This window comes from Aethina tumida, chromosome 3 (assembly GCF_024364675.1).
Source record: "Aethina tumida isolate Nest 87 chromosome 3, icAetTumi1.1, whole genome shotgun sequence".
In the NCBI taxonomy this organism is placed as follows: Eukaryota; Metazoa; Arthropoda; class Insecta; order Coleoptera; family Nitidulidae; genus Aethina; species Aethina tumida.
This window is the reverse complement of record NC_065437.1, coordinates 25934441-25957754: the sequence shown is the minus strand read 5'-3', so window position 1 is coordinate 25957754 and position 23314 is coordinate 25934441. Positions and strand designations below refer to the sequence as shown.

The 23314-nt window shown below is 31.3% G+C and overlaps 2 protein-coding genes across 7 annotated transcripts; both read left to right on the top strand.

Moving 5' to 3' along the window:
* The first annotated feature begins 27 nt into the window (after window positions 1-27).
* LOC109594380 (modular serine protease) lies at window positions 28-23169 on the top strand. 5 transcript variants are annotated; one of them, XM_049965469.1, is made up of 13 exons: window positions 28-241; window positions 291-366; window positions 3145-3249; window positions 3303-3437; window positions 3484-3618; window positions 3672-3869; window positions 3919-4112; window positions 4167-4364; window positions 4416-4577; window positions 4635-4768; window positions 22498-22665; window positions 22714-22879; window positions 22936-23169. In XM_049965469.1, the coding sequence occupies exons 1-13, from the start codon at window positions 205-207 to the stop codon at window positions 23127-23129; spliced, it is 1902 nt and encodes a 633-aa protein (XP_049821426.1). In that variant the 5' UTR covers window positions 28-204; the 3' UTR covers window positions 23130-23169. The 5 variants fall into 5 exon arrangements, with proteins under 5 accessions (XP_049821426.1, XP_049821425.1, XP_049821424.1 ...); XM_049965468.1 differs by lacking the exons at window positions 22498-22665; window positions 22714-22879 and adding exons at window positions 4826-4993; window positions 5861-6026 and having other exon boundaries at window positions 33-241; XM_049965467.1 differs by lacking the exons at window positions 22498-22665; window positions 22714-22879; window positions 22936-23169 and adding exons at window positions 4826-4993; window positions 5861-6026; window positions 6097-6331 and having other exon boundaries at window positions 36-241.
* LOC109594398 (coagulation factor IX-like) lies at window positions 10192-14233 on the top strand. Of its 2 annotated transcripts, none has more exons than XM_020009621.2 (9): window positions 10192-10296; window positions 10358-10418; window positions 11450-11643; window positions 11698-11895; window positions 11946-12107; window positions 12163-12269; window positions 12328-12495; window positions 13688-13853; window positions 13924-14232. In XM_020009621.2, the coding sequence occupies exons 1-9, from the start codon at window positions 10260-10262 to the stop codon at window positions 14115-14117; spliced, it is 1287 nt and encodes a 428-aa protein (XP_019865180.2). In that variant the 5' UTR covers window positions 10192-10259; the 3' UTR covers window positions 14118-14232. The 2 variants fall into 2 exon arrangements, with proteins under 2 accessions (XP_019865180.2, XP_049821431.1); XM_049965474.1 differs by having other exon boundaries at window positions 10196-10296; window positions 10349-10418; window positions 13924-14233.
* Window positions 23170-23314: the final 145 nt, after the last annotated feature.

Below are 23314 nucleotides of genomic sequence, written 5' to 3'. Positions count from 1 at the left end.
TATAGTATGCGATTATTGGTCGACTATTGTCGACACAGCATTTGGCAATTTACTTTGCCGAATTAAATTTTTAAATCTAGTTGATAACGGAAATCCCAAGATTTATATTGTTATCGTTGAACCGTCGCAATCCTCGACCTCTTCGTTTGTGATTATGTTAATCATGTAGCAGCTGTTGATGTAGCAACAAATATTTATTGTACAATGCGTGGAAAGGAATTATTAACATTCCTAGTTATTTGTAAGTTGAAACTGGATGAAACGTAATAGTGGAAGGTTTAAATTTAAAGTGGTGATTTTAGGTGGTGGTGTGTCCAGCTTTTCATATAGAAATTTGACGAGGACTAAAAGACTTATTGAATGTGGGTGAGTGAACCAATTGATACTGAATGTATAGCAAATATTTGTCTAGTGTTTTCACCTTCGTATTATCGTTTTATTTGCCACAACCATGACCATGAAACAAAGATGGTCGAAGGTCGAACTGTAAACTGTGTTGCCTTATTAAGACAATTGTTTTGCTGGACTAATAAATACGCTCTTCACAAAAAGTATCTCGTAATTTTTAATATAGATAAAAAGATAAAAGAAAATTCTGGCGTATAAAGAAAATAACAAAAAACTAAATAGAAATACTATAATTCTTTCTTTTATTTTCATTTTAAAATTGTTTGTGTACGGTACATTTGATTTATTTGCTAATTTAAGTTTATAATGTCATTTTAAAAAGATAATGAGCATTTTAATATCTGAACTAGTAGCCCAAACCAGGGCCCTAATTGAAGAAGGCAGATCGCACCCTTATGTAGCATATTTGATGGGAATAAACCAATCCAGTGTTTCAAGGGATGTAAAACGATTTAAAAAAACAGGAGGGTACACTAGAAAGCCAATTCTCGGTCCTCCAAGATGTACTATGCCTGTTGAAGATCTTTATTTACATATACAAACGTCTGCGGCATGTTACAGCTCAGCAACCGCAAAACTATTTGTCTGAAGTCCATAATGTTCAAAAATCTGTTAAAACCGTTAGGAATAAGTTAAGAGAACTTGGAGTCAGACCCAGAATGCTTGTTACTGCACCGTTTTTAACCATGTGGCACGAATAAAGTTTACAAGAGAACTCATTAATTGGAATATTCAAGACTGAGCTAATATCCTTTTCACGGATGAGTCCAGATTTCACTTTTCATATCTAATAGACGTATACCACTGTACAGACGCGAAGATGAAAGATTTTCTCAGTGAAACATTAGAGGAACCCGAAATTGTGAATGTGTTTTGATGTTTTGAACCACATACGAAGTTAATTGTGTTACGTGGTGGATCTTTGACAACTGATCGGTATATAAGAGAGGTTCTTGAAAGAATGCAGTACCGTTTGTTCTTACGTTTTAAGTGAAGAATGAGAAAATTTGGATTTGAACTACGTTAGAAATCTCATTAGAGGTAGTAATACCACATTTTACTAGGCTGCCATTAGAACTTCATCAGAAAATGTAGCCCAAGAAATCCACATGAAACTTATAATATTCTAATAAAAGTCAAGCCACCGACAATCTTACAAGTATGGAGTACTGAGCGATCAGAACTCTGAACGTGGAATAAACTATCATAGGACCCGACAAGCTATCGAGAACTGGCTAAAGATCCAACACCGAGAAAGCTAAGAAACAGTAATCTACTAATAAAGAAATCATCCATACCAGCTGATATTCAAAAATAATTAGTCAAATCAGAATCGCTTCCACCTCTCTTATATGGTCTACCCAAAATACATAAAGATAATGTACCACTCCGACCCATCGTTAGTACTCCTCGGTCACCAACATATAACTTAGCTAAGGTAGCAACCTTTATCGAAGATTCCACTCATTTTGTTGAGATATTAAAAGGATTACATTTTCAAGTAGAGGATAGACTGGTCAATTTCGACGTAGTGTCACTTTTCATTTAAATTTCTGTCAATGATTTCTTAAACATGATGTTAGAAATATTTCCTCCAGATATAATGTAGTAATTTTTCCGTACGTGCCTTACTGAAAGCTATTTCGTTTGGAACAACAAATTCTACGAACAGACTGAAGTATTAGCAATGGACAGTCCCCTTAGTCCAGTGATCGTCTGAGCAAAAAGCGATTGAGACTTTCTTCTGTTTGGTATCGTTATGTGGATGATACATTCGTGATATAGAAACATGGTCACTAAAATGTTCTTTCTAGTAAAAAGAGTGGGTGAACATTTAGATCATACAGTAGACCGATCAGAATCTACATAAACTATCTAGTCATCATCCTAGTCAAAAACAAGGAGTCATCAAACAACTAACCAAACGAACCAAAAGAATATGTGCCACACACCACCTCGTTGAGGAACAAGAACACTTGGAAAACAGACTACACGCCAACGGATACAAATACTCAGACGTACAATGAGTCCTCATACTAATAATAAAGATCCACTCACCTAGTGAGCCCACGATCTGTAAAGTTACCAATAGAATTGGAAAAATCTTATTAAAATATAACGTCCATACTGTTTTGATACCAACAAGAAAGATTCAGCACAGTCTCATATCTGCCAAAGATTAAACATTTCTGGGATATCCCACATACCGTGCATACCATGCTTACCATGCATGCTTGCATTCAATAGGGACTAGGATTAAGGAACACAAACGAAACTGCATCCTAGGACAATCAGACAAGTCTGCTGTAGTTGAACATGCACTGTTAGATGGAAACCATAAGATAAAATTCCAAGATACACAATTGCTTGCCTCGACAACTGGATATCACAAGAGCACAAACTTAGCAACTTAGCTGTAGTAATAATTATGTCATATTTATTTATTTTTATTAAAAACTAATATTCGGACGGACCTCCTTGGTTGTTTATGACCGCCTTACATCGATTTGGCGTACTCAGTATCAGCCTATGGGGTAGGTTTTGACTTACTATACATATCAAAGTCAAAACAAAAGTTATCTAGAAATTTGTGAATCGTTCCTCTGAATAAGTAACACCAAAATCTGTGTGAAAATAGCTCTTAGACTAGTTAATGAAGATTCGGTAATGTGTTTTACTTAAGCTAAAAGTAAGAAAACCAGAGACCTTCAAGCGAGTAAATTTTTAAAATTTCAGGTTCCAATGCAAAAGCGACAACAAATGTTTGCATATTTCAAAAGAATGCAACGGAATAGTGGACTGTGCTGATGGCAGTGATGAAACTGACTGCAAAAATAATTGGTAGCCACAAACAACTTTATAAACATTCAAGATGCTAACTTAAAATATTACAGGTGTCCGAAATATCTGTTTCGTTGTAACAGTGGTGCGTGCATAAATAAGGATGCCGTGTGTAATGGGAAACAAGACTGCAGCGACAATTCAGATGAAACTGGTCCGGATTGTGGAACGCCACAACCAACGTGCCGGTAAATGATAACAATTTAACTAAAAAATACATACACATTTGTTTAGAAAGGATCAGTTTCAGTGCAAAAACAACGAATGCATAGACTTCAGATATGAATGCAACGGTCGAGCGGACTGCACTGACCAATCTGATGAGACTCATCATTGTATTAGTCAATTTTGTCTCCCCTTTTTATTTAGGTATAATTTAAATATTGTAGCAAATTAACCACTAAAACAGCGGTCTTTTGTAGATGCAATTACGGTGCATGCATTAATTTCCAAAGTAAATGTAATGGAGTTATAGACTGTGTGGATGGTTCAGATGAGTCAGAGGCAGTTTGCGGTTCCACAACAAAACGTCCAGTACCTGTGACGCCCTCCTGGACTCCTCCGCCTATTCCAGCCACACCTAAACCAACCCCAGCAACGGAAGGTCCTATATTGGAAAAGTAAGCATTCACTATATTCCAAAAGCAATTTATTTTGGTAGTTTTTTAGTGGCGATTGTATTCTTCCAAATCAGCCAGAAAATGGAAAACTCTATTTGATTTCTGGATCTTATGTTCCATTGACAAGAGTTAATCCAGGGACATTAATAAGACTGGTATGTGATGCTCGCTATGGCCCGACTTCCGACAGAATGTATTCCATTTGTTTTGATGGAAAGTGGGATGAAACTCTGGAATGTAAACGTACATTTTAAAAATCATTCATTTGTTTATTATTATTACAATTTTATCTTTCAGAATCTTGCAAATCAATATCATCATCAAAAACTATGAGAGTTAATTGCACGTATGGAGATAAAAGTAGGTCCTGTGAAAATGCTATTGAGGGTACGCTACTGAATTTCTCTTGTGAGCCCTTTTATGAAAATACAGGCACTGATTCTTGGAGTTACTGTTCAGGTGGTTTTTGGAGTCATACACCCAAATGTACACCAGGTCCGTTCATTTAACAAATTTATACAACTTAAAACTAACGGTGAATTTTAGTATGTGGCCAAAAGACTGTAAAATCTGCACAACTTTCGGTGGGAGGTACAAAAGTGGTAAAGGGAGACTATCCTTGGCAGGTGGGACTTTTTAAAAATATTGATGGATCTTTTACAAATATATGTGGCGGATCATTGTTAAATGAAAGAATTATATTAACGGGTAATTTAAAGTCGATGTTCATGAACAAATAATCGACAGGCATTCATTATTTTTCAGCTGCTCATTGTGTTGCTACTGAATCAATCGAGCAGTCAACTGTATCCACGGATATAAAAGAATTTAAGGTTGCAGTGGGAAAATATTATCGGATCTTGGACCACCCCGATGATATTTATGCGCAGATCAGAAATGTAAAATAATGTTTAAGAATACATAAACTATACTTTTATTCAATTATGTATGTGCAGGTTTCGAAAATTTGGTATCCAGAGATGTACAGAGGCTCTCTACAACATTACATTGGTGATATAGCTTTGATTCAAGCAGAGACACCGTTCACTATGACTAAGCACGTTCAACCAATTTGTTTTGATAAATCCAATATTTTGACTTTGGAACCTGGACAATATGGAGTTGTAAGTATACTGTGTGCAAATAAAAACGCAACACCTAGAAAAATAATTAATTTATTCAATTTTTTTTGAGAAAAATATTAACCTATTACCACTCCATACCAGAAATCCACTATGTTATGAATACGACCCTACAGCACGTGTTTCTTCACGTCGCCGTCTTACTAACGCATCACTTAACATAATGTGATTCCATTCCTCATCCCACTATTGAAGTTCCATACACCAGTCACTATGTTGGCGCCTATGGTATGCTGTTAGAGTTAAGACCAGAAAAAGGCGAAAACTCCGTAGGTCAAAAGACTTTATACGGAGGTAAACAGATTGAATACCAATTGGCGTACCCTCATCGACAAAAAATTCAACAGCAATCATCCGCGTTGAACTCATCTTATCCCTTAGAGCTAATAATCTATAACGATGGTCTTGTGGCTCTGTGATAGCTCTGGGTCTTCCGGAACCTCTGGCTCTACCTCTTCTGCCTTCCTCACATTTCTGTCCAAACTCCGTGCTATCTCTCGAAACGAAATTCTTGCTTCATGCACGCCCACTATTCTACTTTTATCAAACACGCTTAATTGACTAAAATTATTTCTTCCTATGTACTCTAGGCATGTTAATCTTTTAGTATAAATCACTAAATAATATAAAGTGTGACAAAAACTACACGCTTGTTTAAAATACTTTATGGATATGAAGGAAAAAGAACAAAAAACCAACAATACGTATTCCGATTGACTTCAAATTTTAATAATTTATTTCAATAGGTACCCACTTGTATATCAAATTTTATGAAAATATCTAAATGCGTTCTTGGTGTTGCGATTATTTTACAGTTAGTGTAACAACAGGTTTTTATATTTGATTTAGGTAACGGGTTGGGGTTACACCCAACATGGTGGACAACCATCTGATGAATTACATGAGATTAAGATTCCGTATGAAGATAGTGCATTGTGCAAGACAAGATTACCCACAGATTTTGTTAGACTATTCTTTGGATTCGATAAATTCTGTGCTGGCTATTACAATAGCAGTAAGTATATAAAATAATAATAAAAAACAATTAATACTATATATACATAAACTTTGACATTTATTTTTAGGTAAGGCTTTATGTGAAGGTGACAGTGGTGGTGCTTTGATTTTCAAACAATCTGATGAGAAATATTATGTGAAAGGAATTGTGAGCAATGCACCAAGAGTTGGTGGCAGTTGTGATATTCAACAGTACACCCTGTTTACAAATGTTGACAAATACACTGATGACGTGAGGAAATTTATTATCCAATATTCGTGATTTTTATTAATATTTTTTAATAAATTGAATTAAACTTAAAATATGGTATTAGTTTAAAAAATACTATAACAATACATTCTTATTAATTATTTCGTTTGGGTTAGTTCCTACTTTGTTTGGAAATCCTCCAAAATGTTCCTTACATTAATGTTCTTATCCTACAAAATGGGTTCATATCAAAATTCAAAAAAATATTTCATATTAAAAAATCAGAAATTAAAAATAAGGAAGAAAATTTAAAAAAATTACATTTTTTTTTAATTTTTTTGCAGCTACTTAAATTAAAATTTCAAAAATTGTTTTATCTTTTCATATTTTTGTAGCCTTAGGTACGATCGTATTTAATTGTATGTGTTTTATATTAAAATAGATACAGTATTGGCAGAAAATAGAGTAACTTTTTTAAAATTCAAATACATTTTGTCCTGGTTATTATGTTCAAAAAAATGTACATTAAAAATTAACTTCTCTTTATAAAAATTTAATGTTATTTAAAGTTTTATTACTACAAATAATTTGTAATTAGTACTTATATTAATTCTACACTAATATATTGTTTATTTATAATAATCCGATTATTATGAATAACCTCCAAACACCATTTTTTCATGTGGAGCAACAGATGATCAATAATATATGAATCCATAGGCCTCTTGCAGAACTGCGAATAAATTTTACTACACTCTTTGTGTCTTATTTTGTTGTTCACTATCTCCCATAAATTTTCAATGGAGTTTAGATTGGGAAATTGATATGATGAGTTCATAACATATTTTTTTTCCTTAAAAGCGACTGCTTCAAATAATTTGAAGTATGATTAGTATCATTTTATTATTAAAAATAATGTTTTAGTGGCATATTTTTATCAGAATACGGTACCTTATTGTTCCTCAATATTGCTTTATACATAAAACGATCCATGATACTCTCTCTTCAAAAAAGAGGACCCGTCGCCATGTTTAATATGTGAATATGGTAAACTTTGTTTTATTTTTTCCTTCCACATTACCATATCATGAAAATTGTTGTAAAATACGCGTTACAATCGAGCAATATTCATAATTTCTTTCTAAGAGGCATTATTAACGCAGTTTACTTTGGTGTATACTGTAAAACTAAAAATTATTCTCGATTTTGTAGACATTGGTGACATTTACTAAAAAGTTGAACTACTTTTTGCGAGCCGAATATTTAGTTCTTTCATTTGTACCTAGAGTTTTGTATAGAGTATGTTTATAACTATTATAAAGTGTATAAGATTTGCATATAGGGTGGTAGCAATTTATATATTTTTAAAGTTGCTCTTCTTTCTACCAATACTGTACATATACAGTAGGAAAAGCGTGTGACCCGTCTGAATTTAGAGAGAGACATCATGCATGACAGAGACCGTAGAAATCTGCCCCGTAGTGGACTTACTGTCTCTATTGTACATGATGTCTCTGTCGGGATTCAGATGTATTAAACTCTTTTCTTACTGTATATAAAATACTATACATAATTACAATTCAATGAAAATGAAAAGATTTTCCATAATGATACAGATTCTGAGAGCTTTCCCTCTTTTTCCCGATCTATTTTCTAGTGATTACTGATTATTACTTAAAACCTACTATATTAAGTTTTTCGTGACATCTTGTTTACTCAAAAACATAATATGAAAGTATAATTTTCAAAGAATACTATTATAGTATTGGCATTGGCATACGATTCGTATTTAATCCCTTTAAAAAATCTTGAGGTATAATTGAAAAATTCCCAAAACTAATACATAGTCAGAACTGCGTATTTGATATGCTGGTAAATGCTCAGCTGTTTCAGCTATTCCTTTTAAATATTGCATTCATACTTTTTTATTCCTGAGCCATGGCATCAAAATAATTACAATGGTGCATAAGTGGTCTGCCACTTTTGGAAGCGTTTGACATCGACCATCACATTCTGTTACCGTGTATCGTTTAGGTTCAAAGACTGAATTAATATAAGTTGTATCGAAATTACAGAATAACATTTTATACTATAAATGGGACTGTAAGGATTTAAATACGGCAAATTATTAACTAATTTTGTAAGCTTTAGTTATTCATAGAATATTTTTTGTGTTTTGTTGAAATTGTTATAACTACAATATTTAAAATTATTTAAATAACAAATATTAAATTAATGTTAATTAATATTATTTTGAATTTTTACTAAGTAAATATTTTTAAAAATGATTTAAATTAGTATTTGTGCTAATGTGATATATTTAAAAAAATATTTAAAATATTACATACAAAAAATAAAAATTTTCATAACAAATTAAGTAATTACGAAATGTAAAATAGTGATTATTAAAACATTTTAAATATTAAGATAATAATATGTAACATTTTATAGATTAAGAATATAGTAGTTTTTATAATACTGTACAAAACAACAATAATAAATTAATATTATTTTAACAGGTCACATCAAATAAAAGTTATACACTACCACTACACTACCTCTGCACTACCACTACACTACCACTATCACTACGAATACCACTACCATTACCACTACCACTCCACAATCACTGCCACTACCACTACCATTACAATTATTATTATTATTATTATTATTATTATTAATATTATTTTGCTAGAAATTAATAATTGTTTTATAATAATGACAATTTTTTAAATTATCATGTAAGGTTTTTAATATTCCAAAAACTTTGGTATAGGTGAGACTGATATGCAGCATATTTGTCTATTTGTGTATAATTCTATTCATAATTTTAACAGTATTTAAAATCCCTTTGGAAATTATTTGTTACTATATTTATGTACAACTCAATTCAGAGAAATGTATGTAATTAACAAATATAATAAAAAAGTTCGAGTGATTAGAAATTGTTCGTGCTTATGAGTTGAAATTTCACTCTACACTACAATCACCAGTATGTAATATTCTATTTAATATTATTAAAAACAATAGTAATGCCAAATTGTTAATTGTATTTAAATAATTAAGGGTCATGATTCACAACACCCAGTTACTTTTTTAAAACTTTATTTTATAGACAATTTTGCTGTTAATTTCTTAACGTAGGTTAAAATTAAAACAATAGTTATAATTGTAATAAGCAACGAAAACAGAATCCGAATCCATAAATTCAAAAACCACTTAGGTTTGTTCAAAAAAGATCCTCATTCTTGTTTCTCATTTATTGTTTCTTTGAACATTATTTGTTATTGTATCTTATGATTCATTCATGATTTATAATTTGTTTCTATAAATAGCATTCTTTAAATGTTGTTGCATACAGTTTTCAGGTTATATAATTTTGTAATTACTATTATTTAATTTTTTTATAAATAAACAAATAAATTAAGCAATATTGTAAATGAAATAAAAAAATTATAAGATTAAGATATAAGATATGTATTAAGTAAACATATATAATAATGTTTCTATCATTTCCAAATTCTATGAGTTAGACATATTTTGTACTTTTTTATTTATATAAATTGGTTATGAGATTCTGTAAGTAATATTATAAATTTGAGGAAAAATATATAAATAAATAGAATTATCTAATTCTTAAAATTATTTTATACTTCCTCCATTTTGACATATTTTTATCAATTATTTTTTAAAAATTATTTATATTTATCAATTTTACAATTATTTCTGTATGAGTGCGTATTTTGTATTCGGAAAGTTACTGCTGTTTATATTAGTCGAGAAGTAAACAAGTGTTTCTTTTCATTTTTTTCTTATAGTATGCTTATAATTAATGTATTAATGTATAACATGTATTTATGCAAACAAGCGTGGATAATTATGTTTAATTAATTCATATGATAATTAAGTGTACTTAAATCGCAAGATTTCTGAGTTTATCATTGGATCACTTCGTTTGCGATTATTATTGTATTAATTAATCTTGTAGCAACCGTTTATTAAGCAGCAAATATTTATTGCTAAGAAAAAATCTGCACAATGCGTGGCAAGACATTATTTATATTTTTAGTCATTTGTAAGTTAAAGCTTATTGAAATGTAATTTTGAAAGGTATAAAGTTAACGTAGTGATTTTAGGCAGCGGAGTGTCCAGCTTTTCAAATAGAAATTTGACGAGGACTAAAAGATTTGAAAATGAGTAAGTGAACCATTTGATACAGCATGTGAAATTTACATTTGTCTACATTTTTTACCTTCGTATTTTTTTTATTTGCCACTAATATTACCATGCAACAAAAATGAATGACCGCCGAACGGTAAACTGTGATGCGTATTAGGAAAATAGTTTTGCTTGAACTATATATGCATATGTATTTATACTTGTCATTAAAAGTATCGCATAATTAATTTTTGAGTAAAAATTAATATTTTTACCTTCTAAAATTATTCGGAGCGCCAAGTAACATAATTTAGGTAACAGTAAATCACCAAAAATGAGAAAAATCAGGATGACCAAAAAAAAAAAAATACTTCTAACGTCAGTTGAATCATTTTAAAATGTGATATTTCTTCCTCTAGCTCTAAGGGCATCCTACATTCTATGTGGAGGCTCCTTATAAGATTTTTAACGTAGTCCATATCCAAATTTTCCCATTCTTTTTTTAAAACGTCTCCCAGCTTATCAAGACTATCTGACGCGATATTACGGGTTGTTATACATCTATGTAGGTGGTCCCAAAGATGCTCGATTGGATTTAGATCAGGACTGTTTGCTGGCGAATCTAAAACTAGTATGCCAACCTCTCGATCCTCGGACTCATCCGTGAACGCCCAGTCCTTAATATCCCAATTAATGTGCAAAAAATGCATACTTTATTTGTGCCACGCGGGGTTCCCCGGATAACAACGGTGCATTAAAAGGCAATCTGGGTCTGACTTCAAATTCTCTTAACCTATGAGTAAATAAAGAACTTCTTGCTTATTATTTCTTTAAAATGCCATTGTAAACTTAAATTAGCATATAAACCAAATATATGTATTCCTGTTTCGTTTTTTTCTTGAGTGGCCAAAAGACGCAACGCATGTTGAGTAGGACGTGAAAAAGCAGTAAAGAGAGACTATCGATGGCAGGTGGCATATTAGTTACCTATGCTTACTGTTTTAGTGTTTCAAATAATGAAAAATTAAGCATTCATTTTATTCCAAGAGCAATTTATTTTCATTTTTCAGTGACGATTGTATTCTTCCAAATCACCCAGAAAATGGAAAACTCTATTTGCATTCTGGATCTTATGTTCCGATGAGTGTAGTTAGCACTGGTACCTTAATAAGATTGGAATGTGATGATGGCTATGGCTTAACTTCCGATAAAATGTATTCAACTTGTCTTCATGGAGAGTGGAATGAAACTCTGGAATGCAAACGTACATTTTAGAATTTATTAATTCGTAAATTATTTTTACAATTTTATTTTTCAGAATCTTGCAAATCAATATCATCATCAAAATCTATGACAGTTAAATGCACATATCAGAATAAAACTAGGGACTGTGAAAAAGCTATTGAAGGTACAGTACTAAATTTCTCATGTGAACCCTTTTATGAAAATTCAGGCTTGGAGCTTTGGAGTGACTGTGTAGGTGGTTTTTGGAATCATGAACCCAAATGTACACCAGGTAAGTTCAAATTTCAAACTTATATAACAGAAAGTAATGATGAATTTTAGTGTGCGGCCAAAAGACTGCACAACGTATAAAACTTTCGGTGGGAGGTGAAAAAACTGTAAAGGGAGACTATCCATGGCAGGTGGCACTTTTTAAAAATATTGACGGATCTTTTATAAATATATGTGGCGGATCATTGTTAAATGAAAGGATTATATTAACCGGTAATTTAAACACGATGTTGATGAATAACTAATTGTCAAGCAATCAATATTTCAGCTGCTCATTGCATTGCTACTGAACCTATGGAAAAATTGAAGGTTGCAGTGGGAAAATATCATCGGACCTTGGACCACCCAGATGATATTTACGTACAAATCAGTAATGTAAAATACATTTGAAACAATACATAAACTATACTATTATTCAACTATATATGTGCAGGTTTCGAAAATTTGGTTTCCGAGTATTTACAAAGGCTCTCTAAACTATTACATTGGTGATATAGCTTTGCTTCAAGCAAAGACACCATTCACTATGTCTAAACACGTTCAACCAATTTGTTTTGATAATTCAAATATTTTGATTTTAGAACCTGGACAATCTGGAGTTGTAAGTATACTGTGTGAAGAAAAAACGCAACACCTAGAAATAATTGATTTATTCAATCTTTTTAGAAAAACATTAACCTGTTACATAATAATAATTAACTAAAAAATTAAACAAATGTAGTGGCATCTAATGAGATTATCGACATTTTCTTGTAGTATCTCATACCACACAAACGGAATCTGACGTTTTAGTTCATTAAGAGTTGTGGAGGGTGTTGTAAATTCCTTAAGCGTCGCCCCATCATATCCCACAGATGTTCGATTAGGGAAAGATTTGAAGATATGCATGACCAAGACAGTAAATTAACCTGGAAGGCTTCTAGGAGGTTTAATGTATTCCTGATAATATGTTGACAGACATTATATTGCTGAAAAATTATACTGAAATCTCTTGTTATGTAGAAATTAAAACAAGGTTCCAAAATGTCGTCCACATATCGCTGGGACGTCATATTGTCACTAACGAAAACTGAAGGTGACCATAAGCAATAACACTCCATACCATTAAACCCATAGTGTTATGAATTTGACTCCACAGCAAATCGAGGATGACGTTTTTCTCCACGTCGTCGTTTTTTTATTGTCATTCCACTGTTGACACACATACACCAGTCACTATGTTGGCGTCTACGGTTTGCTGTTAGAGTTAAGACCAGAAAAGGGCGAAAAATCCGTAGGCCAAAATACCTTGTTCGGAGGCAAACAGATTGAATACCAATTGGTCTACCTTCATCGGCAAAAAATTCATCAGTAATCATCCACACTGAACTCATCCCGTCCCTTAGAGCTAATAATCTATGACGACGGTCTTGTGGCTACATGATAGCTCTGGATCTTCTGGAACTTCTTGCTCTACTTCTTCTGCCCTCCTCATATTTATCAAACTCGCTTAATAGGCTAAAATTCTTTCTTCTACGTACTCTAAGCATTTAGTATAAATTACTAAATAAAATGAATTGTGACAAACACTAGTTACACGCTTGTTTGAAATACCTTAAAGATATGAAGAAAAAAGAACAAAAAACTGACAATATGTTTTCCGATTGACTTGAAATTTTAATTATTTTTTATTTTAATAGGTACCCACTTGTATACCAAATTTTATGAAATTATCTGGATGCGTTCTGGGTGTTGCGTTTTATTACAGTTAGTATAATAACAATTTTAGAAATAGGTTTTTATATTTGAATTAGGTAACGGGTTGGGGCTACACCCAACGTGGTGGACAACCATCTGATGAATTGCATGAGATTACGATTCGGTATGAAGATAGTACATTGTGCAAGACAAGATTACCCTCAGATTTTGTTAAACTATTCTTTGGATTCGATAAATTCTGTGCTGACTATTACAATAGCAGTAAGTACACAAAATAATAATAAAAAACAATCAATATTATCTATACATAAACTTTGACTTTTAATTTTAGATAAGGCTTTATGTGAAGGTGACACTGGTGGTGCTTTGGTTTTCAGACATACTGATGGCAAATATTATGTGAAAGGAATTGTGAGCAATGCACCAAGAGTTAGTGGTAGCTGTGATATTCAACAGTATGCCCTGTTTACAAATATTGACAAATACACTGATGACGTGATAAGATTTATTAATCAATATTCGTGATTTTTATTTCTATTTTTATTTTTTAATAAATTGATTAAAACATAAAATATGGTGTTAGTGCCATCCTTCAAAATAGGGCCATATCAAATTTCATAAAAAAGTGTATCTAAATATATTCCTAAAGTAAATACTGCTCCTAAATTTAAATTTTTTTTTTTTTTTCATATCCTATAGCCTAATCCTATTTAAATTTGGAAAGTATTGTCCTAACATACGTACTCACGATTCAATAAAATAAACTTTTTCCATAATGAGATAATAGCGTAGTTTTTGGAGGGTTCCCCTCCCGTGATTTTTATTAATATTATTTAATAAATTTACTGGAATTTTTACTATTGGATCTAAGTGTTTTATTTTCAATGTCACTGAGTATAATTTTTATACTCACAAAATAAACTGAAATATCGACCACGACATATACGAAAGTAGAATACCAATATCCAATATTGCAAAACGACTTATAGAGTATGAGAAAAATAATATATTTAGTAATATTTCGAATACTGTTTATAAATAACACACAAGAAGTCCTTACAATGTAATTAAGGCAGCAGGTACAGAATTTGTTCAAATGGACGTCGTAATTCCATTCGTTTCTATATATTATTTACAACTTCTTTCAAACTATTTTACAGTTTTTAGTAATTCCTTTTAATAAACGTGACAGGTTGCTTACACAAAAACATAATATGAAAGTAATTGTAATTTTCAAAGAAAAGTATAACAATGTTGGCATTTGAGTTATACAATTTGCATTCAACTCCTTTAAAATAAAAGGGGTATAATTAGAAATTTTCCAAAACTAATATGGTATAGTCGGAACTGCATATTTGATTCTCTGGTAAAGGCTAATCCTTTTAAATATTGCTTCCATATTTTTCTATTCCCGAGTCAGGTACTTTGCAAATCGCACAAACAAATTTGTCGTCAAAATTCGTAGTTTAATTCCAGAACTTACAATGTACAAAATAAATGATATTATTTGCCATATAATTATTGATTTTGGTTTAAGAATGGATTTTTTTTCAAAACTGAACCGTGGATTAAAACTCTATTATTTTTGTGAATCTTTAATTATTTATACAATTGATTCAATAGAGTCTTTAACGAACAATAAAATTTTTGTTGCGGCACGAGAAATGTTGTGGTGTTGCATCCAGTCCTAAAAATATAATTAATAATAATAATCCAAACGCATTGAAATATTCAATTAAATACTAGTAATTGCACAAAGAATTATAAGCACTAAAAAATAGAAGCCAAGCACTTTCATTTTGATTCAATAGTATGTCTACAATTAGTGGATGCGCATGCTGAATTCGTTCACACAAAACAAACAATTTTTGCTTTTATGGTAATTAATGAATCATATTAAAATGATTAAGATTAATTCACAACTTACAAATAAACTGTAATTTAATTCTAAAGTTCATGGTTTATATTTTGGGGAATCGTTAACTAACATTTACTAATTTATTCATACATTTTTTTACCCAGCAATGGACATTAAAATGATATGACAACTACAAAAATCCCAAGATTTCTGCGGTTTTCGGTGGACCGTCGTAATTCCCGACCTCTTCGTTTGTGACTATGTTAACCTTCAAGCAGCCGTTGAGTAAGCAACAAATATTCATTGGTGGGAAAATATTTGTACAATGGGTGGAGAGAAATTATTTACATTTCTAGTTATTTGTAAGTTGAGCTGATTGAAATGCTATTTTCAAAGGTAGACAGTTAAAGTGGAGATTTTAGGTAGTGGAGTGTCCAGCTTTTCATATAGAAATTTGACGAGAACTAAAAGACATGAATATAATTTTATACATTAGGTATCGATGATTGTAGGAATATATAATACCTCACCATACTGAATACTAGTTACTTTTTTTTAATTTATAATTCGGGAATTGAGTTAAAACTCAAGTTAATAACAATAACAATGCACGAATAAGAATAAAAGTAGGGCCTGTGGAAAAACTATTGAGGGTACTCTACTACATTTCACATGTGAAGCCCTTTATGAAAATACAGGCGTGAGCCTTGGAGTAAATGTTCATGTGGTTCTTGAAGTATTACACCCAAATGTACACTAGGTCCGTTCAATTAACAAATTTATACAAGAGAAACTAATAAAGGATTTTAGTGTGCGGCCAAAAGACAGTAAAATCTCAACAACTTTCGGAGGTACAAAAGTGTTAATTGGAGACTATCCCTGGCAAGTAGCACTTCATTGTTAAATAAAAGAATTATATTGAGGGTAATTTAAACACCATGGTCATGATCAACTGACAGGCGTCCAACATTTATCAGCTGCTCATTGCGTTGCAACTGAAACAATCGGTCACACAACTGTATTTACGGATATAAAAGAATTTAAGGTAACGGTAGGAAAGTATTATCGGACCTTGGACCACCCCAATGCTATTTACTCGCAGATCAGAGATGTAAAAAACTGTTTAAAGATACGCAGGTTTCGAAAATTTGGTATCCGGAGATTTACAAAGGCTCTCTAAACTATTATGTTGGTGATATAGCTTTGATTCAAGCAGAGACACCGTTCGCTATATCTAAGCACGTTCAACCAATTTGTTTTGATAAATCCTATATTTTGACTTTGGAACCTGGAGAATTAGGAGTTGTAAGTAATAAAAAATTTAGAAATACATTTTTAAATTTGATATAGGTAACTGGTTGGGGTTACACCAAAAGTGGTGGACAACCATCTGAATTATATGAGTTTAACATTCCATATGAAGATAATGCATTGTGCAAGACAAGATTACCCACAGAATTTGTTAGACTATACTTTAAATTCGATAAATTCTGTGCTGGCTATTTCAATAGCAGTAAGTACATAAAATAATAATAATAATAAAAACATTTAATATTATCTTTTACATAAATTTTTATTTTTAAGTAACGCTTTATGTGAAGGCTACACTGGAGGTGCTCTGGTTTTCAGACAAACTGATGGTAAATATTATTTTAAAGGAATTATGAGCATTGCACCAAGAGTTAGTGGTAGCTGTGATATTCAACAGTGTTCTTTGTTTACAAATATTGACAAATACACTGATGACGTGATAAGATTTATTAACCAATATTCGTGATTTTTATTTTTTAATAAATTGATTAAAACATAAAATATGGTGTTAGTGTCATTAGTGTAAACATCCTTCAAAATAGGGCCATATCAAATTTCATAAAAAAGTGTATCTAAATATTTTTTTTTTCATATTTCCTTTGGCCTAATCCTATTTAAATTTGGAAAGTATTGTCCTAAAATACGTACTCACGATTCAATAAAATAAACTTTTTCCATAATGAGATAATAGCGTAGTTTTTGAAGGGTTCCCCTCTTTTCCTCCCCCTATTTTCTACACTACTGAATATTTTTTAAACCTATTAAGCTCTTCGTATCCTGTGCACAAAATTTGATTAATTTTGATTATTACAACCGTTTTTGAGATGTTTCAAATTACAGAACTTTTGATTAGTTTTGATATTTAAAGAACTATTATTTACTACATTTTTTTATTCATTTAATAAACAAATTTTATTCACATTTAAAAAAAAACTGAGAATATGTGGTCGTATTCATGATAGGCTATATACGATACATGATTTATGTCAATTAAAAATAAGATATTCTCATAGAGTTCCTTGGCTTGTAATTCTGGAACGAAAGTACACGTTTTTAAATAAATTTAAAATACCATTTGTGTTATTTGTTTATAATAAATTTTAATTATGCAAAATTTACATTGTATAATAAACAAGGTCAACTACTATAATTAATAACTTGTTTGCTGCTTAATATAAAATCCAAAAAAAACTAAGTTTCCCTTAAAAAACTTGACAGGATATTTTGTATAAGGATAAGGTTAATGGAGGGAATCTTAGTTAAGAGATAAAAAGTCCATTTTTGTCACTTCGACTTTTTGTTTTTTCTCATAAGACAGTTATATTGATATTAATTGTCGACAAATTTAGATTGCTATATTATAATGTTAGTTAAGACATATTGAGTGACATAGAAAACAAACTCATTCATATGAAGACGAATAATTATTACATTTTGAAGGTTGTTTGTCGAAAAGATTTTGTGCTATACTTTTTTTTCGTGCAATTTTTGTAAGTATTAAATTCATATAATGAAATATCATTTTTATTGTGTTTATAAGTTTGTACGTAATTGTGCTAATTTTAGAAGTGTGGTTTGACCACATTCGTACAAATGCTAACCAGTTGTTTACAGTAGGACTTACCCAATTTGTGCTTCCTCTTTCATTTCAACACCACTATCCAAGAATGGAAGTGTGTAGAGAAAGAAGCTTGTGCTTAAGGAAAATCAACAACAGCTTATTAAAATATTCAACTCGAACGATCACATAAATAAATTCGACGTCAAAATTCGTAGTTTAATTTCAAAACCTACAGTATATAGAATAACACATATTACTTCTAATATAATTATTAATTTTAATTTGAGAATTGATTTACTTTTAAAAATGTGCCACTGATTTAAACCTAAAGTTGCAGATAAGTCTATTATAAGTAATTTTTGTGTTCATCCTTCGATTGTTTCAGACCGATTAATATAATTACAATTGAATCTTACACAAATTTTAACTATTTATGCAATTGATTGAGTTCAAATATCAATTTTGTTAGAGCCGCTCTATTATTTTAGAGCATAATTAAATAAATATTAGACTTTTTTTTCCTATGGCGATGGAGATGCTTTTTGGACGAGCAAAATGCACGTCACGAAAAACGTGGAGTTACATTCAGCCCTAAAAAATAATTATAAAAGCAAAACATAGAAAATAGAACAAAAATACGTCCATATGATTTTTACTTTTCATATGGACGTATATTAGATTTTGAAGATTGTTCTATGGAAAGGTTTTTTGTGTGTATAAATTCATATAATAAAATATCATTTTTATTGTTTTTAAAAGTTTGTACGAAATAGTGCCAATTTTAGTAGCATGGAGTTTGATATAGGGCGAATTATTGGCTTTAAATGAATATACCACCGTCTGGAATAGCTACAGTCCCACTTTCATTTCAATATCATCGTCAAAGATTGTCGGCATAAACAACATTTATCAAAATTCGTAGTTTAATTCCAAAACCTATAAAATATAGAATGATGAATATTATTTGCCATATACCTAATTATTAATTTTGGTTTGAGAATTGATTTACTTTCAAAACTGTAACATGGATTTAAATCTACAATTGCACCTATGAAGCAACTAACTTTAAAGGTGTACTTATATGTATTTTTTATGTTTATCTTTAGATTGTTTCGCAGCGATTAATATAATAATGATTGACACTATTGATTGCCTACGCAAATCAAAGATGAGTTGGACTCTGTGTATGAGAACTCTGCCCCATCATTTACCAGAGTGAAATTTTGGGAGTCCATGAATGTTCGGGATGTCCAAAAACTGCAACTACTGACGATAACATTGCTAAGGTTCACCAAATATTATTAAATCACCGCCGAATAAAAGTGAAAGAGGTACAGAGCTAATGAAAATGTCCAAAGAGCGTGTCTGTCACATATTAAATCAAGATTTAGACATGAGAAAGCTTTCCGCGCGTTGAATGACGTGTTTGCTCATGTTATACCAAAAACGTATTCGAAACATTTCCAACGCAGTTGGCGCAGTTTAGGCACTATAAACCCGAGTTTGGCGCTGATTAATTACTGTAGATGAAACCATTATACGCCCGAAACAAAAATACAGTCAAAACAGTGGATTGCAAAGGAGGAACAGCCTCTAAAAAAGCAAAATCTGCTTTTTTCGGTTAGGAAACTGATGGCGATTGTTTTTTTAGGATAGTTATGGAGTTAACTTAATTGGTTATCTTCAAAAAGGAAGAACTATTACAGGAGCATACTATGTATCATTACTTGACAAGATGAAAGCAGAAATTGCAAAAAAACGGCCACATTTGCAAAAAAAATCCTGTTTCACCAAGGCACTCTAAGACGTCTCACATCTGAGCCAAAAATCTACGAATTACGGTTTGAACCCCTTACTCACCAGATCTAGCCCCAAGCGAATTCATTAAAAAACTGCTCTCGAAGGACAGATATTTTCGTCAAATGAGGAGGCAATCACGGAGGAGAGAGATGGGAGCATCGATGGAAGAAGTGTGTAAATGGAGATTAGGTAGAAAAATAAATAAGAAATTTAATAAAAAATTGATTCAATTTGTGCTCAAATATCAATTTTGTTAAAGCTGCTTCATTATTTTAGAGCATTATTAAATTTTAGGCTGGTGTTTTATAAATTCCTTTATGTAATTATATTTTTTTCCATAAGACTGTAGCCCTAACTTTTTTGAACAAACAAAATATATGGTACGAGGAATGTTGTCGAGTTGCATCCAGTCCTAAAAATATAAATAATAATAATAAGCTGAACGCATTAAAAGATTCAATTAAATACTATTATAATAGTGATTGCACAAAGTACTAAAAATATACTGTAATTTAATTTTAAAATTAATGATTTATATTTTGTGACTAACTAATTTAATCACACATTTCTCTTTATTCATCATTACACATCAAAATGATAAGATTTCTGCGGTTTTCGATGGACCGTCGTAATTCCCGAGCTCCTCGTTTGTGACTATGTTAATCTTCAAACAGCCGTTGAGTAAGCAACAAATATTCATTAGTGGGAAAATTTTTGTACAATGCGTGGCGAGAAATTATTTACATTTCTAATTATTTGTAAGTTGAAGTTGTTTGAAATGCAAATTTTGAAGGTAGAAAGTTAAAGAGGTGATTTTAGGCAGTGGAGTGTCCAGCTTTTCATATAGTAATTTGACGAGAACTAAAAGACATGAATATGGGTGAGTGAACAATTGATACATGATGTCAAAAGCCAAATGTATGTCTACATTTTTGATCTTCGTTATGTTTTTATTCGCGACGAATGTCACCATGGAACAAAAATAAATGAAGGTCGAACGCTAGATTGACAATTGTTTTGCTTGAACTAATAAATACGTGAATAGATAATATGTGGTAACGGGTAATCGGTGGTAATTTTACAATAGATGTTAAATCAAAGTCTTTTTGAAAGACTCGTGAAACGGAATAATTAGATATCGATGAATTATTCATATACAATTTCTAACTAATTAACGGGTTCTTTGAAGATCTTGTTAGCATAATCAATCAATCTTAATGTGAATATATCACGTACAATACTCACTATCTCACCATACTGAATATTAGTTACTTTTACTTGTTTTACTGTTTTTAATTTATAATCCGGGAATTGAGTTTAAACTCAGGTTAATAACAACCATATTTATTACAAATAAATAAAGTAAAGGTAAATCAAAAAAATATAAAACTAACTTAAAGAATATTTCCAATATTAGAAAAATAATTAATTTTATTCTAACAGCAATTTATTGTCATTTTTCAGTGGCAAATGTATTCTTCCAAATCACCCAGAAAATGGAAAACTCGATTTACTTATTGGAACTTACGTACCGTTGAAAGTAGTTATCACTGGGACCTTAATAACATTGAAATGTGAAGATCGCTATGGATCGACTTCCGACAAAATGTATTCCACTTGTGATAGTGGAAAATGGGATGAAACGCTGGAATGCAAACGTACATTTTAGAATTTATTCATTTGTTTATTACTATTACAATTTTAATTTTCAGAATTATGCAAACCAATATCATCATCAAAATCTATGACAGTTAAATGCACATATCAGGATAAAACTAGGGATTGTGAAAAAGCTATTGAGGGTACTCTTCTAACTTTTTCATGTAAACCCCTTTATGAAAACATAGCCACCGATCATTGGAGTTATTGTTCAGGTGGTTATTGGAGTAATACACCCAAATGTACACCAGGTTAGGTCAGTTAACAAATGAAAGCAACAGAAAGTAATGATGAATTTTATTTAGTGTGCGGCATAAAGTCTGCAAAATCTGTAGAACTTTCGGCAGGAGGTAAAAAAGCCGTAAGGGGAGACTATCCTTGGCAGGCGACACTTTTTAAAAATATTGCAGGATCTTTTGTCAATATATGTGAGGGATCGTTGTTAAATGAAAGAATTATATTAACGGGTAATTTAAACACGATATTCATGAACAACTAACTGTCTCGCGTTCAATATTTTACAGCTGCTCATTGTGTTGTTACTGAATCACACGATCAAACAATTTTCACCAGTGATGAAAAAGAATTTAAGGTTGCAGTAGGAAAATACTATCGGATCTTGGACCACCCTGACGATATTTTCGCGCAGATCAGTAATGTAAAATACTATTGAAACAATACATAAACTATAGTTTTATTCAATTATATATGTGCAGGTTTCGAAAATTTGGTATCCGGACAGTTATAGAGGCAGCCTGCAACATTGGGTTGGTGACATAGCTTTGATTCAAGCAGAGACACGGTTCACATTAAATAATCACGTACTACCAATTTGCTTTGATAAATCCAGAATTTTGACTTTAAAACCTGATACAGTCGGAATTGTAAGTAATAACGAATTAAAAAAAGAATCATTTTTATATTTGATTTAGGTAACGGGTTGGAGTTATACCCAACCTGGTGGACAACCATCTGATGAACTACGAGAGATTGACATTCCGTATGTAGACAATGTAAAGTGCAAGACAAGATTACCCACAGATTTTGCTAGACAATACTTTTTACACGATAAATTCTGTGCAGGCCATTACAATAAGAGTAATAATAAAAAACAATTAATATTACCTATACATAAATTTTGATATTATTTTTAGGTAAGGCTTTATGTGAAGGTGACCCTGGTGGTGCTTTGGTTTTTAAACACACTGATGGCAAATATTATGTTAAAGGAATTATGAGCCCTGCGCCACGAGTTCAAGGTAGCTGTGATATACAACAGTATGCCCTGTTTACAAATATTGACTATTACGCTGAGGACATGAGCAGATTTATTTTAAAATATTCGTGATTTTTATTAAGATTATTTAATAAATTTATTTGAATTTTTACTATTGGATCTATGTGTTACTTGAACTAATAAATACATGAATAAATAATATGTAACGGGTAACCGGTGGTGCTTTTACTATAGATGTTAAATCGGTAACATCAAAGTCTTTTTGAAAGACTCGTTTCGACAGGAGAAACGGAATA

Coding starts and splice junctions, on each gene's coding strand:
- LOC109594380 (XM_049965469.1), top strand. CDS start 205: ATGCGTGGAAAGGAATTATTAACATTCCTAGTTATTT. Junction 3,438..3,483: donor ACGCCACAACCAACGTGCCG/GTAAATGATAAC, acceptor ACATTTGTTTAG/AAAGGATCAGTTTCAGTGCA. Junction 4,769..22,497: donor TTTATGCGCAGATCAGAAAT/GTAAAATAATGT, acceptor ATATATGTGCAG/GTTTCGAAAATTTGGTATCC.
- LOC109594398 (XM_049965474.1), top strand. CDS start 10,260: ATGCGTGGCAAGACATTATTTATATTTTTAGTCATTT. Junction 10,297..10,348: donor ATTTATATTTTTAGTCATTT/GTAAGTTAAAGC, acceptor AAGTTAACGTAG/TGATTTTAGGCAGCGGAGTG. Junction 10,419..11,449: donor ACTAAAAGATTTGAAAATGA/GTAAGTGAACCA, acceptor TTCATTTTTCAG/TGACGATTGTATTCTTCCAA.